Consider the following 13,575-nt stretch of genomic DNA (forward strand, 5'->3'; position numbering starts at 1 on the left):
AAATCCAGTATCCTTACTGGTTTTGTCTTGTTTTCTTCTCCAGTGAATATATATATATATATATATATATATATATATATATTTTTTTTTTTTTTTTTCTATGTCCATTTCAGTGTTAGTGTGAGGTCTTGAGGCTGCATCCACTTTGAGTCTGAAAGCAAATCAAATTGCACTTTCAGTGTACTGTAGGTGATGTGTTCCAGGGCTATGATGTGACAATGTGGTCCAGCACATTTATTCACATCAGCTGGAAGTACGCAGCATTGAAGTTGGTTTTGGTACTCAACTCAAGCATGCTGTTGACCCTCCAGTTTCCTTCTTTGCATATACATGCATGCATATAAATATATGCATGCATGTATATGTTTCTGTGTTTATCTTATGCATGGTGTTTGTGTTAGTATGTAGTTAGTCACGTGGGGCCCTAGTAAGTCTGAATCGACTTTTGTATGAATGTGTCTAAGATATCAACAAGTAAACATAAATTTTATTTTTTTTTTTATGTGTGCAGATACCATACTTGTATGGTCTGTATTATATATTTATATATACTTTTTTTTTGGTTTGTTTCTTGAAAATCAAAATATGTTTAAATTGTTTAATTGTGTCTGTACAGTGCATGTCATGTGTTTAATAAACTCTCTTTCTTGTCTTCTTTTGTACCTTATTATCTTTTTGTGTGTTTTGTTCCAGTTCGCCGTGTCCCACCTAGATTCTCTATCCCACCCACTAATCATGAAATCATGCCAGGCGGGAGCGTTAACATCACCTGTGTTGCTGTGGGGTCACCAATGCCATATGTTAAATGGATGCTAGGGGCAGAAGATCTGACACCTGAAGATGACATGCCAATAGGACGAAATGTCCTAGAACTAAATGATGTAAGGCAGTCAGCAAATTACACTTGTGTCGCTATGTCAACCCTGGGTGTCATTGAAGCAATAGCACAGATCACAGTCAAAGGTATGTTAAATGCCAAATGTTTATGCTTTGTGTTTGCATTCTAGATTTCATTAGTCAACTTGAGAAGGCACTTTAAAAAAAATTAACTTTGGTATTTCCCACCAAATAATTGCCCTTGTCATTTATTTACAACTCAAATATAATTAAATCATATATACATAATTTATATATATAATATATATATATATATATTTATATATATCATATATATACCTATAATTAAAAAAATCTTTTGATATGCCAATAGTTTGATATTATAGCTGTCCTTCAGGGAAAGAAAATGAGGGAAGAGAACCGAATCAACATGGAATAAGATTATTTAAAGTCATTTAAAATAAAAATCCCAAATAACAATTTTTCTATATTATTTCTCCTTTGAGATGTTATCAGATTGACAAGTAAGGAGCATAATCTTTAATTAATCCTAAATGCTTTCTGTTATTATTGAGGGAGGGATAATTTGTTTTTATTCATTATCTATGAAAGTGCTTTTCAGTGCAACTGATGCTTCTGTCTTCCTGATGTGTGTGTGTTAAACTAATTGCAGGCAGTTTCTATGTCTTGACAATTTTTTTCCTGTAAACTACATTATAAAGTAATTTAAAAGTATTTTTTCTAGAAAGATAAAGATAAAGATAAAATTGGGTGTTATATTCTCAACCCAGGTCTCAGCATCAAATAAATCATAATAATGGTCAACAATTTCATAAAAGCAAAGATATAATTGGAACCTCTATAATAATTTAGTTATAGGATATTAAAATAGTATGATCATTTTATGCAGAAATGAATGTATTAGATGCAACAATATTGAGTGTTTAATAATGATATGCTTATAATTTTAGAATTTAGAAGCATTTTTGGAATTCTACCTGTCAGTATCAGGAGCATCATCATTATCTGTGAATTTGAGTTATTGATCTATTATTTATTACCAGTATGTAATGTGCCTCAGTCTCTTTAACCATATGGACTTTAGTTTCTTCATCTGTAGAATGAATTTAGATTATCTGATATCTATAATTCCTGACAGCTGTTATATTTTATGTTCATGTTCACCTCTGATCTCACCATTTCATCTTTAACTCTTTTTTTGTTCCAATGAAAATAACTTAAATAGATTCCAAATAATATTCTAATATCAAGCTAGTGATGGGAATTTTCTGCCAATTAATTTTATTTCTTATTTTGATTTTTTTTTTAAAAGCCTTGCCTAAGCCTCCTGGGACTCCTGTAGTAACAGAGAGCACAGCAACAAGCATTACCTTGACATGGGACTCAGGGAATCCTGAACCAGTTTCTTATTATATTATCCAGCACAAACCTAAAAATTCTGAGGAAGCTTATAAAGAAATCGATGGAGTAGCAACAACTCGTTACAGTGTGGCTGGCCTAAGCCCCTACTCTGATTATGAATTTCGGGTGGTAGCTGTCAATAACATTGGGCGAGGTCCACCCAGCGAGCCTGTCTTAACTCAGACCTCAGAGCAAGCACCTTCCAGTGCCCCTCGTGATGTACAGGCTCGAATGTTGAGTTCAACCACCATTTTGGTTCAATGGAAAGAACCCGAGGAGCCCAATGGACAGATCCAAGGCTATAGAGTTTATTATACAATGGACCCTTCTCAACATGTCAACAATTGGATGAAGCACAATGTTGCTGATAGTCAGATAACTACCATTGGGAATTTAGTGCCACAGAAAACATACTCTGTGAAGGTCTTGGCTTTTACCTCAATTGGAGATGGTCCCCTTTCAAGTGATATTCAAGTCATCACTCAGACAGGAGGTAAGCCAAGAGTGTGCTGTCAGAAATGTTCTCTCTCTTTCTCCATCTTTCTTTTCATTTTATTAGGAGCAGATATTCACAAGACCAGGAATTTTTTTTTTTTTATTTGTTTATAACTTTCTGGGAGATATTCTACTTTTGGATTATAGTTTGGGCTCACATTTCATTATTTGCATTTTCCCTGAATTTTCAAATGATTTTCTTCATTATATCAAGACATTTAAATATAGTAATCTGTCTAAAAGGAGCAGGACTTGAGACAAGGTAATTTAGATATTTTTAAAACCTGGAAAACACATCTAATCCTACATTTCTTAGCACTTAAGACAAAAAGATAAGTTTATGGTGTTACAACTTTTACGTTTTGACAAGAGGAAGCATACAGATTTGGTTTTAGAAAATTTATTTTCCTGGAACTAAATTGAAGGAAGGATTTATATTATAGATCTTTACAAAAAGACATTAAATGATTTTATGAATGGTATTTTCAACCACATAGTCTTGGAGAATATAGAATCATGGTTCAAACAAATGAATATTATATTTATCTTTTTATGAAAGCAATGCATATATTCTTAAAATTATACCCAATAATATAAAAATTATAATAATGTAATAAGTATGTAAAAAGTGTAATGGCTCTTATTTGAAGGCTGGAGATAATGGAATATAGCAAGTTGTATGTGAGGATTGTGTCTTTTTTTTTTTTTTTAATATATTTCCCACAGTGCCTTGCTCTATGTTTAAAAAATAAATGAGTGAATGAAAGAATAAATGTGAAAATGAAGGAATATTTCAAGTAACTTGTAATTATACAAGGACAAAATTTGGATAATTCAAATAAAATAATTAACATGTACGTTAGATTTTCTCTCAATATTAGATCTCTTATAGGATATTCAAACAGGGATTAATACTTATTCAACTATCAGAATCTCTAAAATAAATGCCAGGAATTCACAAGGTTTATAATGAATATTAAAATGAAAAAATTAATATGTTTCAATAATTAAGACATTTATATAATCTTTTATATGTATTATCTCATTTGAATCTAAGATATCCTCTAAAAAAGATACTAGTTAGTATTAATCCAGTTTTGCAAAAGATAAGGAAACTAAGACTCAAGAGATTAAATAAGTACCAAAAGTCACAGTGTTTGATGCAAGGTTTGAAGTCAATGCTCCTGGAGTTAACAGTTTTTCCACTAAAACATATTGTTACTCTTTTATATCTTAGGTTAGAGAGAATCAGAGCTTAATTCCCTTATGGAAGTTTAAGATAAGGGCCTAATCTTGCTAATATTGTGATATCCACACATATAATTTAACTTTTATCTATTGCTCTTTAATGATGTTTGAATGTAGTATTCATATACATGATTACTCAATTATTTTGAATTTGATATATTCATAGCATTTTTGAGTTGAAATTTGTTTTTCGCAGCCTTATTTCTAATACCTATTATTCTGCTTTTTTGCTTTTATTAGTATTGTCATAATTTTATTACTAAAGTAGATACTTATTCCTTATATTTTTCTTCTTCATGCATTAACTATATACTTTCCATAGAACCAATTTTGTTTTCCCTGCATGGCCTGATACTAGAAACAGAATATTCAGCATATTGCATTGTGTACTTTCTTTGGGAAAGTATATTCCCTAAATTTTATCCAAATATCAATCTCTTTTCGCGTTTCCCAGATTTCATTGGCTTTCTAGGCTTTCCTTAAATTTCCTTCTGCTTCAATATCCTTCTTATGCAGCTAATAAAGAAGTAAAATATCTTATATATGATAACTTTTTACTTATATCAGTGGGGAAAATGACATGAAGATAATGGTTTTTCTTGTGGGTGATTTTTTTTTACCTTAACTTCCCACCCCCTTTGGAGATAAATATAAACATCATTTTTGAGGTTTTTTTGGCCAATAAAGTTGTAGCAATTAGAGAGGAGACATATGAAGCCCTACACTTGATAGGAGGGTTATAAAGGAAACAAGATATTCCTCCCAGGTTAAGCTTGTCACTTTTAATCATATCACCATGCTGTTAACTCAATCTTTGACTAATACTACCTTCCTCAGACTCCCTTTTCCTCTGATTAGAGGGCTGGACAGTGGAGTACCAAACTCCTTATAATATTTTTCTTTCTAGAGGTCAGAACCTGGACTCTGTATCTGCTGCTCTGCTTGGTTTCAACTCTTAAAAAATGAGATGCCCCTCTGGTCTCCTTGATATTCTGTTCTTGATATTCATGTTCAGCATGGGGAAGATTCTGCATGTGAAATTAGATATGTATGTTGTTTGAGAAAAAAAAAAAGTGACCTCCCAGCTAGATATAAATTACAAATACATGCAAAAAAAAAGCATAGATGAGGTTGAAAGACTCCAGGGTAAAATAAAATGAAAATAAATAATAGGCAATTTGTAAGGCGAGGGTAGAAGTAAATATTCCCTTATGGGGCATTAAAATATACACATAATATAATTATCTCTGTAGCCACAATATTTGGCACAGAGTTCAGTTGAACTATGATGAATACTACTTTGTACCATGATGGTATAAACCTGGAAAGTCTGTGTCCTCAGAAGCCTTTGCTTTTGTAAAAGTGTTATGATCATTGGGAAGAAAAATGTTTGAGAATTTAAAAATAAATCTCATTCATTTCACAGCTGTTTCTGAGATTTTCTTTGTCTTTTTTGCCTTTTTTTTTTTTTTCTTTTTAAATATCAGTTACGCATGCATTTGATTTGAATGTGGCAAAAAGACTCCTTGGGATAAGCCATCTTTAATTGAAATCTCCCTTTCCAGGAAGCCTGAGTATTTTTACCCTCTGGATGAATATTAGGAAAGGATTAATCTTTGTAATAAAAAACTAAATACTGAATTTAAAAAGAAAAAATATTAGTATGGTACACAATGTTCATAGAGTGCAAAGGCACAAATAATAAGGAAGATCTGGTTTAAAGTGTCATTAAAGTAAATGGTCTAGTAAAATGGTTTAAAAGCAAATAGATGACTTTAGGGGGAATCCACCTGCATATGAAAACTTCAGTTAAAGCTACTATCAAACTAATCTAGCCATCAATATTTTAATTTACTCTTTACAAGGAATATGAGTTTAATCTAACTTTATATACTCTATATCTAATGTACTGTTTAATTATTATAAAAGTGAGAGATGGTGGTAAATTGAGGATCTTAGGAAGTACTCTCAATGAGGGAAAAAATTCAGTTTGCGTCAGTGAGAATTTTTCAATAGCTTAATGTGTTCAGATCACTGTACTGAACTCTAGCAATACATTGGGGAATGGAGGGGGTAGGGTGGGGAGAAAGCAGAGGAATAATTTTGTCAGGGCTTCAGGATAAGAAATTGATACTGTTTTGTTATTTTGTTTCCAAGATAGATCAAGAGTGAAACAGAAACAATATAAATAATTAAAAAGTAATTAGATTTCCTAGTTATTTTCACACAGCTATTTAATTTTCTATTAACATGAGAAGGTGAATATTTATCCAACAAGGTTTATCTTGAAAACAACTTTTTAGTAAGATGCCTATGACACATTGACTGCTATATTATATTTAGATTTAGTGTGTTACAGTTTTTATTACATGTCATCCATTCAATTCAACAAAAATTTATTAAACACAAGACAATTTTTTTTTTTTTTGCTGAGATGAAAATTATGGGATCTCTCCCCTTAAGAATCCTACAGTCTGATACACAGAATAGGGGTGAGGCTGGAGGGGGGGCAGGCACTAAACAGAGTCTGGGGTGCTTTCCCGGAATTGAGAGAGATATAATTAAAATGTAACACAAAGTGCCATTTGAGCAAAATTAAAAAAACAAGGCAAAATAATTTAAAAATTTTGAGAAAAGAGATTTTATTTTCTTCCATATATATATAATGGAAGATAAAATTATACTAAAGAACATTTTTTTTAAAATAATAGCTTTTCTATTTTAAAAATACATGCAAAGATAGTTTTCAGCATTCACCCTTGCAAAACTTTGTGTTCCAAAATTGTTTATAAATATATAGGTGAGTCCCCAGGAGGGTTTATGCACAGAATGTGTGACTCTTGGTCACAATTTTATAGCTCTCCAAATATTAGACTTTTAGTGATACCTTTCTATTTGCTCCTATGCACTTTTCTTTCTGGAACAAATTATATTCCCTTTTGCTTTTCTACTTCCTAGCTTGTTTATGTTTTTCCCTCCATTCTCCTTCCTTGATGTTTTATATCCTTTTATCTCCTTCTGTCTGGCTGAATGATTAAGTTAGGTCGCCCACTGGGCAGATTTTCCAAATATATAGATACCCTATTCAAAAAATACTTTCCTCAGGCATCAAATTAATGAGAATTTTAAAGTCTATAATTCAAAAAAAAGAAGAAAAAGATGGTGTAGGAAATTGGAAATATAAATTAGGCATTCTTGTTGGCCTTAAGCTTAAACATTTAAACAATATATATATATATATATATATATATATATATGTACATGGTATATATCTTTGAAATGAATTAATCTAAAGTGATGGCACAAGAGAGGGATTCCTAGAAATCATTATTACATGCCTTTTCAGTCACAGTCTTTTTTTTAAGAGAAGAACATTTTAGTATGTATGTGTGTACATGTATTCATAGAAAAATAATTTAAATGATCAAGATTAAATTGGAAGTTGCCTTTGCCATTTGATCTGTTTCTAATATGTTGCTAATGAAAAGCATCTGAATAATAATGTAGGGGATTCTGATCTTTCTCAGTTTCCTTGCTTGTAAAATGGAGGTGACTGGACAAATTCTAAGGCACCACTCACTTGTAATTCATGATCTTGATCATTATAAATCTTACTCAAAAAAAATTATCAACTACATAAAAATTATTTCATTCTTGAGATTCAAACACTAAACTGTGTTTTTCTTATTTTATATTTTTACCAAAAACTTAGATGGTATTTGTTGCTTAATGATAGGGTGATTTTTTTAAATTGAAAAACTTAGCAGTTTCACAAATTATTCAATTGGGCTTGAGGGCACTAGGAAACGTGTCCAAACCAATTAAAAATATATTTTAATATTCATATAGTGGGGAAAAAACACGTAATTATTTGAATCAGAAACTGACTTAATGGTTAGAATTGCTTATTCCCACACACAGTTCAAACAAAGTCTTTGAAGAGTTTAAGATTTGCTTTTTTCAACTGAATATTATTTTAAGGCTGATGTAAGATTAAATGAAAAGCACTAAATGAGAATAATATTGTACAGGAGTCCTATTAAAGACTGAAGACACCACAATAGATAAGTAAGTATGTTGGAGTTAAGTTCAGACAAAAGGGCCTTGAATCCTGTCTCTTTTTTTTTTTTTTTTTTTCAGATTTTGCATTCATGTTAAAACCCTTGATCTATCAGTTTTATTATTTGCAAATAAGGAATAATACTTGTAGTAACTACCAGCTTTCCAACATTTTGCCAAAAAAAGGCCTTTGCAAACCTTAAAAACTATTACATTCAATTTAATTTAAAAAATCTTTAGTGATTACCAAGTTCTGTACTACAAAGGTACTTGTGCCAGGAATAAAAATAAATAAATAAAAATACCCCTTACTTTGAAAGAGTTCCTGTATGACTAGTGATAGAAGAGGTAATGGGAATGCTAGAGAGGATATGTACAGAGTAAACAGAAAATATAAGCTGAACAATGTAAATCCTGCAGAGTTGAGGACCAATGCTATCAAATGGTGGGATGAAGGATGGTGAGGAAAGGTACAACAAAGGTTTTATAAAAAGTAAAACTTGACTTAAAACTTCTAGACTTAATTCTGGAAGGAAGCTGGGGCTTCCACTTTGTAGAAGTGAGGGAGAGAGAATGTTCTCATCATAGAGGACAACTTATGCAAAGACCCAGAAATAGAAGATGGAATGTTGGCAAAGTGTAAGTAAGTCATTTTGGCTAGAACATGAGTGCAATAAGGAAAGTCCTGTCATGCAAAAAGGTTAAAGTCAGATTGGGAAAGACTTTAAATACTAAGAAAAGAAGTTTGTATTTTTATTCTAGTGTCAATAGGAAGCCATTGGAGCTTTTGAGCAGAGGAATTACAAGATTAAATTTGTGCTTCAGAAATATTAATTGTGAAACTATGTAGAGGACATAAGAAATAAGAATCTTGGGCTAGAAAAACCAACTAGGAATTTATTACAGTTATCCAGGCAAGAGGTTAATAAGTTGGAGCTAGAGTTGTGATCATGTATATAGAATGAATAGATATGAGAGATGTTATGGTTGTAGAATTGAAAAGCCTTGGCAAGTAATTAGATATGGATTGGAGAAAGAACAAGCATCTGAGGATGATCTTGAGCTGCTTGGACTAAACCAAGTCCTTGGAACTAAACCAAGTTCCAACTGGAACCATAACTTCCTGAGTAATAGGAAGCATGATGATTTTCCCAACAAATCTAGGGAAATTAAGAATAAGGGAAGATTTAGGGAAATGATAACACATTCTGTTTTGTACCTGTTAAGTTTGAGAGGCCCATGGGGACCTGAGGGTGCTGATGTCCACTTGACATTTGTTTTTCATATGATTGAGCTCAGAAAAGAAGGACTAATGTCATCTGCATAGATATTTGAACCCAGATGAGCTATCTCTACCATTCCTTTGATCTACTTAATTAAATATAAATGAAATTATTAATTGTGTTCAAGTGAAGGTCCATAATCTGGGAGGTATCTAATTCTACTCCTCTCTTGCATAATTAAATAGACAATGGCATTTAAAATAATTCTATTATGTTTATATTTTAAGTATTTTAAAATTGCTTAGGGAATGAAAAAAGAAAGGATATTACTAAGATCAGCTTATTTTAGACTGAATTATCCCATTCTCCCAAAACTATAATTTATTATAAGGTCAATGTAGTTATTCTTAGGTGATTTAATAGATATTATTTTGATTATTGAAATAGTGTACAAAGCTTACAACAGGATTTGGAAATATTTTCATATTTGCAAGTAATAGATGAAGAAGAAATGTCTTTAATATTAAGATGTAAAAAAAAGATGTTTCTGATTGTGATTAAAGGTGATAGCTGTCTATACTCTTCTTATATTCTGATATCCCCATTAGATTATAAATTCCTGGAAGGCAAGGAGTGTCTTTTCCTTTTTTTTTTTTTTTTTTTGTATCCCTAGAGCTTAACCTAGGTCCTGGCACTTTGTAGCCTCTTAATAAATGTTAAATGATTGACTATATTCCTTAGTATCATTGCCTATACCACAGTAAGACCTATTTGTAGAATTATATTTAACTTCACCATAACTGGAACAGTAATTCTGCATCAAGTGACTGATTAATTTATGCCCTAGGATGGGTCTTGAATTCAACTTTGACAATAAATTTAGAAGTACTTGAAAAGCTAAAAGCTGTAAAGTAGTAGAAGGTATTGTCACTAATGTACATTGGTGAGTGATAATAGAGTCTATTCTAGCTCCATATCTATGTCAACCCAGCTCCATCAATGGGCCTTATTTAAACCAGATGAATTCTTAGTTCTCTTTTACTTCTGAGCTTGTATGATTCAGTAAGAGTAATAATGAATTACTTCTTCCATTCTTCTGTTTTCCTCTGTTTAGTACCAGGCCAGCCACTAAACTTCAAAGCAGAACCTGAATCTGAAACCAGCATTTTGCTTTCTTGGACACCTCCACGCTCTGACACCATTGCTAGTTATGAGCTGGTTTACAATGATGGGGACCATGGAGAAGAGGTAAGTAATTGAGGACTTTTTTCATGAGTGTGTCCAAAGATAAACACTTTGGTTTTTGATATTTATTACAATGACCTATTGTGTCAGATAACTATAGGATAAAAATACCTGTCCATCATGGAAACTATAGTGTAGGAGTTCTTATATGTCATGTATTCCTTTGGAAGTCTGATGAAGTGCATGGATTCTCTCTTAGCATATTTTTAAATGCCCAAAATAAAACATAATATTAAAAAGGAAATAAATTATGTTGACATACAGTCATCATAATATTAAGGAAAATTATTTATAGACCTCAGCTAAGAACCTCTGCTTTAGAGAATCCTTGGTAGACATAATGAATCTTTCAAGCTCCTTTGTAAAATCTACTTATTATATCTGTGGAGGTTAGTTGTATTGTGATTTAGGTGAAAGAGAACTGGATATGGAATTAAAGACATTATTTGAGTCTCAGTAATGCCACATATTAACTTGTGATTTCTGTCAAATCATTTCTCTTTGGGAACATCAGTTTCCTTATCTGTAAAATAAAAATGTTGAATACCTCTAGGTTTCTTTTTGAATTTTAGACTAGAATTCCCATCCTTGATATTTGCCTAAAATAAAATTTACTTTAAAAAATATTTGGAGAATTATATTTCAATACAATTATTTTCTTTGGTAACACTGTATTTCATTGGAAAACATTATTCTGAGAGGGGATCTATAGACTTCACCAGATGCTTAAAGAGGTCTGGGACACACAAAAAAATTGATTGTGAACTCTTGCTCTAAACCCTTTGATATTTGTATTCACTTATCTCATTATTCTAAAATGACCTGGAATTACACATGGAGTGAGTAGTTAATAAGCACTTCCTGAGGTGCCTTGAATGAACTTTCATCTCTGTCTGCAAAAGGAGATACTTCAAAGTCTGAAGTAGCTTAACTCCTGGAAACTGTGTTTGATTGCTAAAAAGGTATACAAATTATAACTCTAGTGTTGTCACTCTGAGAATTTCTTCATATAGATGTGTAGATATTTTATGTTATCAAGAAATTTTGATTATTTTCTTTAAAAAGAAAATGTTTCCAATATTGTTGAGTTGAATCAGTTTTTTCTTTATTCCTTTTCATTTTTTTCAAATTGAGTTATTGCTGACTTTCATAATTTTGTAATCATGGCACTCATTTTAAACAGAATTCTGTCCATTTCCCTTTCTTCCTTATCTCAGGTTCTTCTAATCTCCAGCTGCCTGGCACAGGTTAGGATTATCCTGGGATTTTCAGATGCTCTTTCCTCTTTGTTCACAGTTCACAGTGAAGGTCTTTTATTTTATTTTTTGAAGGAATATTCCATTATTCTTCATAACCTGGAAAGTAAAGATAGTTCTTAGAGTCCCTCCCTTAGTCTTCTTTTCCAGGAAGGAAAACCCTCATTTTGAGTTCCAATAAGAGTCATTTAGCTACAGCAAAAATGCAATCAGTGTACACTTTGCTCAAGTCACCATCAAATTCTTGATTTCTCCATACTTCCTGCAAATAAGATACTTAGTCCTTTGTAATTTTTTTGTCTATAGCCTTCCTAGAAATCTATGATAAACTGCTTTTGAGAGTCTCCGCTCACTCTTCTAATATCTAAAACTTTTCACCTTATTAGCAAGTGTCACCTGGTTTTATTAACCTCTTATCTTTTATCATCTTATCTAACCTTGTCTTAACGTGTTTCATCAACTTGTTCTTCTCAAATTGCTGTTTCTCCTTCTCCTTCAGCTTCTCCTCTTTCAGCACAAATCTTCCATTTATTCTGAAGTTCTCTCAATTTTCCCCTTGGTAAATTCATTTGCTACTTGTGTTCACAATTACAAAACCATACAAATTTATTTCGTAATTCTTTGTTCTTTGATTTTTTGTTTTTATTATTCAGCTCAAGTCTTCTTCCTATGCCTTGCCCCAAACAACTTTGGAAACTTATTTGAACTTTCATATCTCAGATAAGGAGTACTGCTGGTTAATCTGTTGCTTAGCTCACAGAATTGTAGAATCTTAGATTTATAAGGGAATTCAAAAGTCTTATGGTTTATGCTAGACCTGAACAGGAAAACTCTATATAACATTTCCTGATAAATGTTCATGCAGTTTCTGGAAATATCTAGTGATGAGAAATACATTATTTCTTGATGCAGATCAAAGCATTTTTGGACAATGTTAATTGTCAGGAAGTTGAACCAAAATATCTTTCTTCAATTTCCCATATAAATCCCTTCCCAACTTTCCATCCTCCATACATACCTCATGCAAAAATGTTTCTAGTTCTACCATTTGGGGTGAATAAGAAAATGTTGAGTCCCTTGTCCATGCGAAAATTCTCCAAATATTAGAAAATACTATGCTTTTTCTCCTTTATCTTTTCCTCTACAAGCTCAACATCTCCAGATAGCACTCAGTTTCTCCTAATGTGGTATGATTTATAGGCCAATCATCATCTTCACTTTTTTCCTTTCTTTTTTTTTTTTTTGGTCAATGTCCTTCCTAAATTTTCGTACCAATATCTGACCATAATTCTGTGATTGAGGACAAATATCTTTGTCATCTGAAGTTTGCTTTTCATTATTGAGAACATATTCATTTTAAAGGAAAAATCAAAAAATTTTGACAACATAAAATACCTACATGTTTCTCTGTCTCTAACAGTCTCTCTGTGATATATATATATATATATATATATATTCTTTTAATGACTTACTTAACTCTAAAGTTAGGGAATGAAAAAAGAAAGGATATTACTAAGATCAGCTTATTTTAGACTGAATTATCCCATTCTCCCAAAACTATAATTTATTATAAGGTCAATGTAGTTATTCTTAGGTGATTTAATAGATATTATTTTGATTATTGAAATAGTGTACAAAGCTTAATGTAATTTGTATACCATCCTAGCAATTAAACTCAGTTTCCCAATATGAAAAATATCTAAGGCAGTTTTGAAGTCTTTACATTTTCATTAACATGTCTTAACTCCTGCAGTGGTCATTCAGAGTCATTATATGGACATCTGAAGACA

At 31.6% G+C, this 13,575-nt stretch overlaps 1 protein-coding gene across 10 annotated transcripts in view; it reads left to right on the forward strand.

The window, feature by feature from the left end:
• The window catches only part of PTPRD (protein tyrosine phosphatase receptor type D), a 1,049,942-nt gene that overhangs the window by 842,060 nt on the left and 194,307 nt on the right, over positions 1 to 13,575 (forward strand). For all 10 annotated transcript variants that reach the window (XM_031947762.1, XM_031947812.1, XM_031947874.1 and 7 more), the window contains 3 exons: positions 694 to 963; positions 2,171 to 2,752; positions 10,399 to 10,532. In XM_031947762.1, coding sequence (XP_031803622.1) covers positions 694 to 963; positions 2,171 to 2,752; positions 10,399 to 10,532 — 986 coding nt within the window. The remainder of the gene's footprint in view (positions 1 to 693; positions 964 to 2,170; positions 2,753 to 10,398; positions 10,533 to 13,575) is intronic.

Source organism: Sarcophilus harrisii, chromosome 1, assembly GCF_902635505.1.
Source record: "Sarcophilus harrisii chromosome 1, mSarHar1.11, whole genome shotgun sequence".
Classification (NCBI taxonomy): Eukaryota; Metazoa; Chordata; class Mammalia; order Dasyuromorphia; family Dasyuridae; genus Sarcophilus; species Sarcophilus harrisii.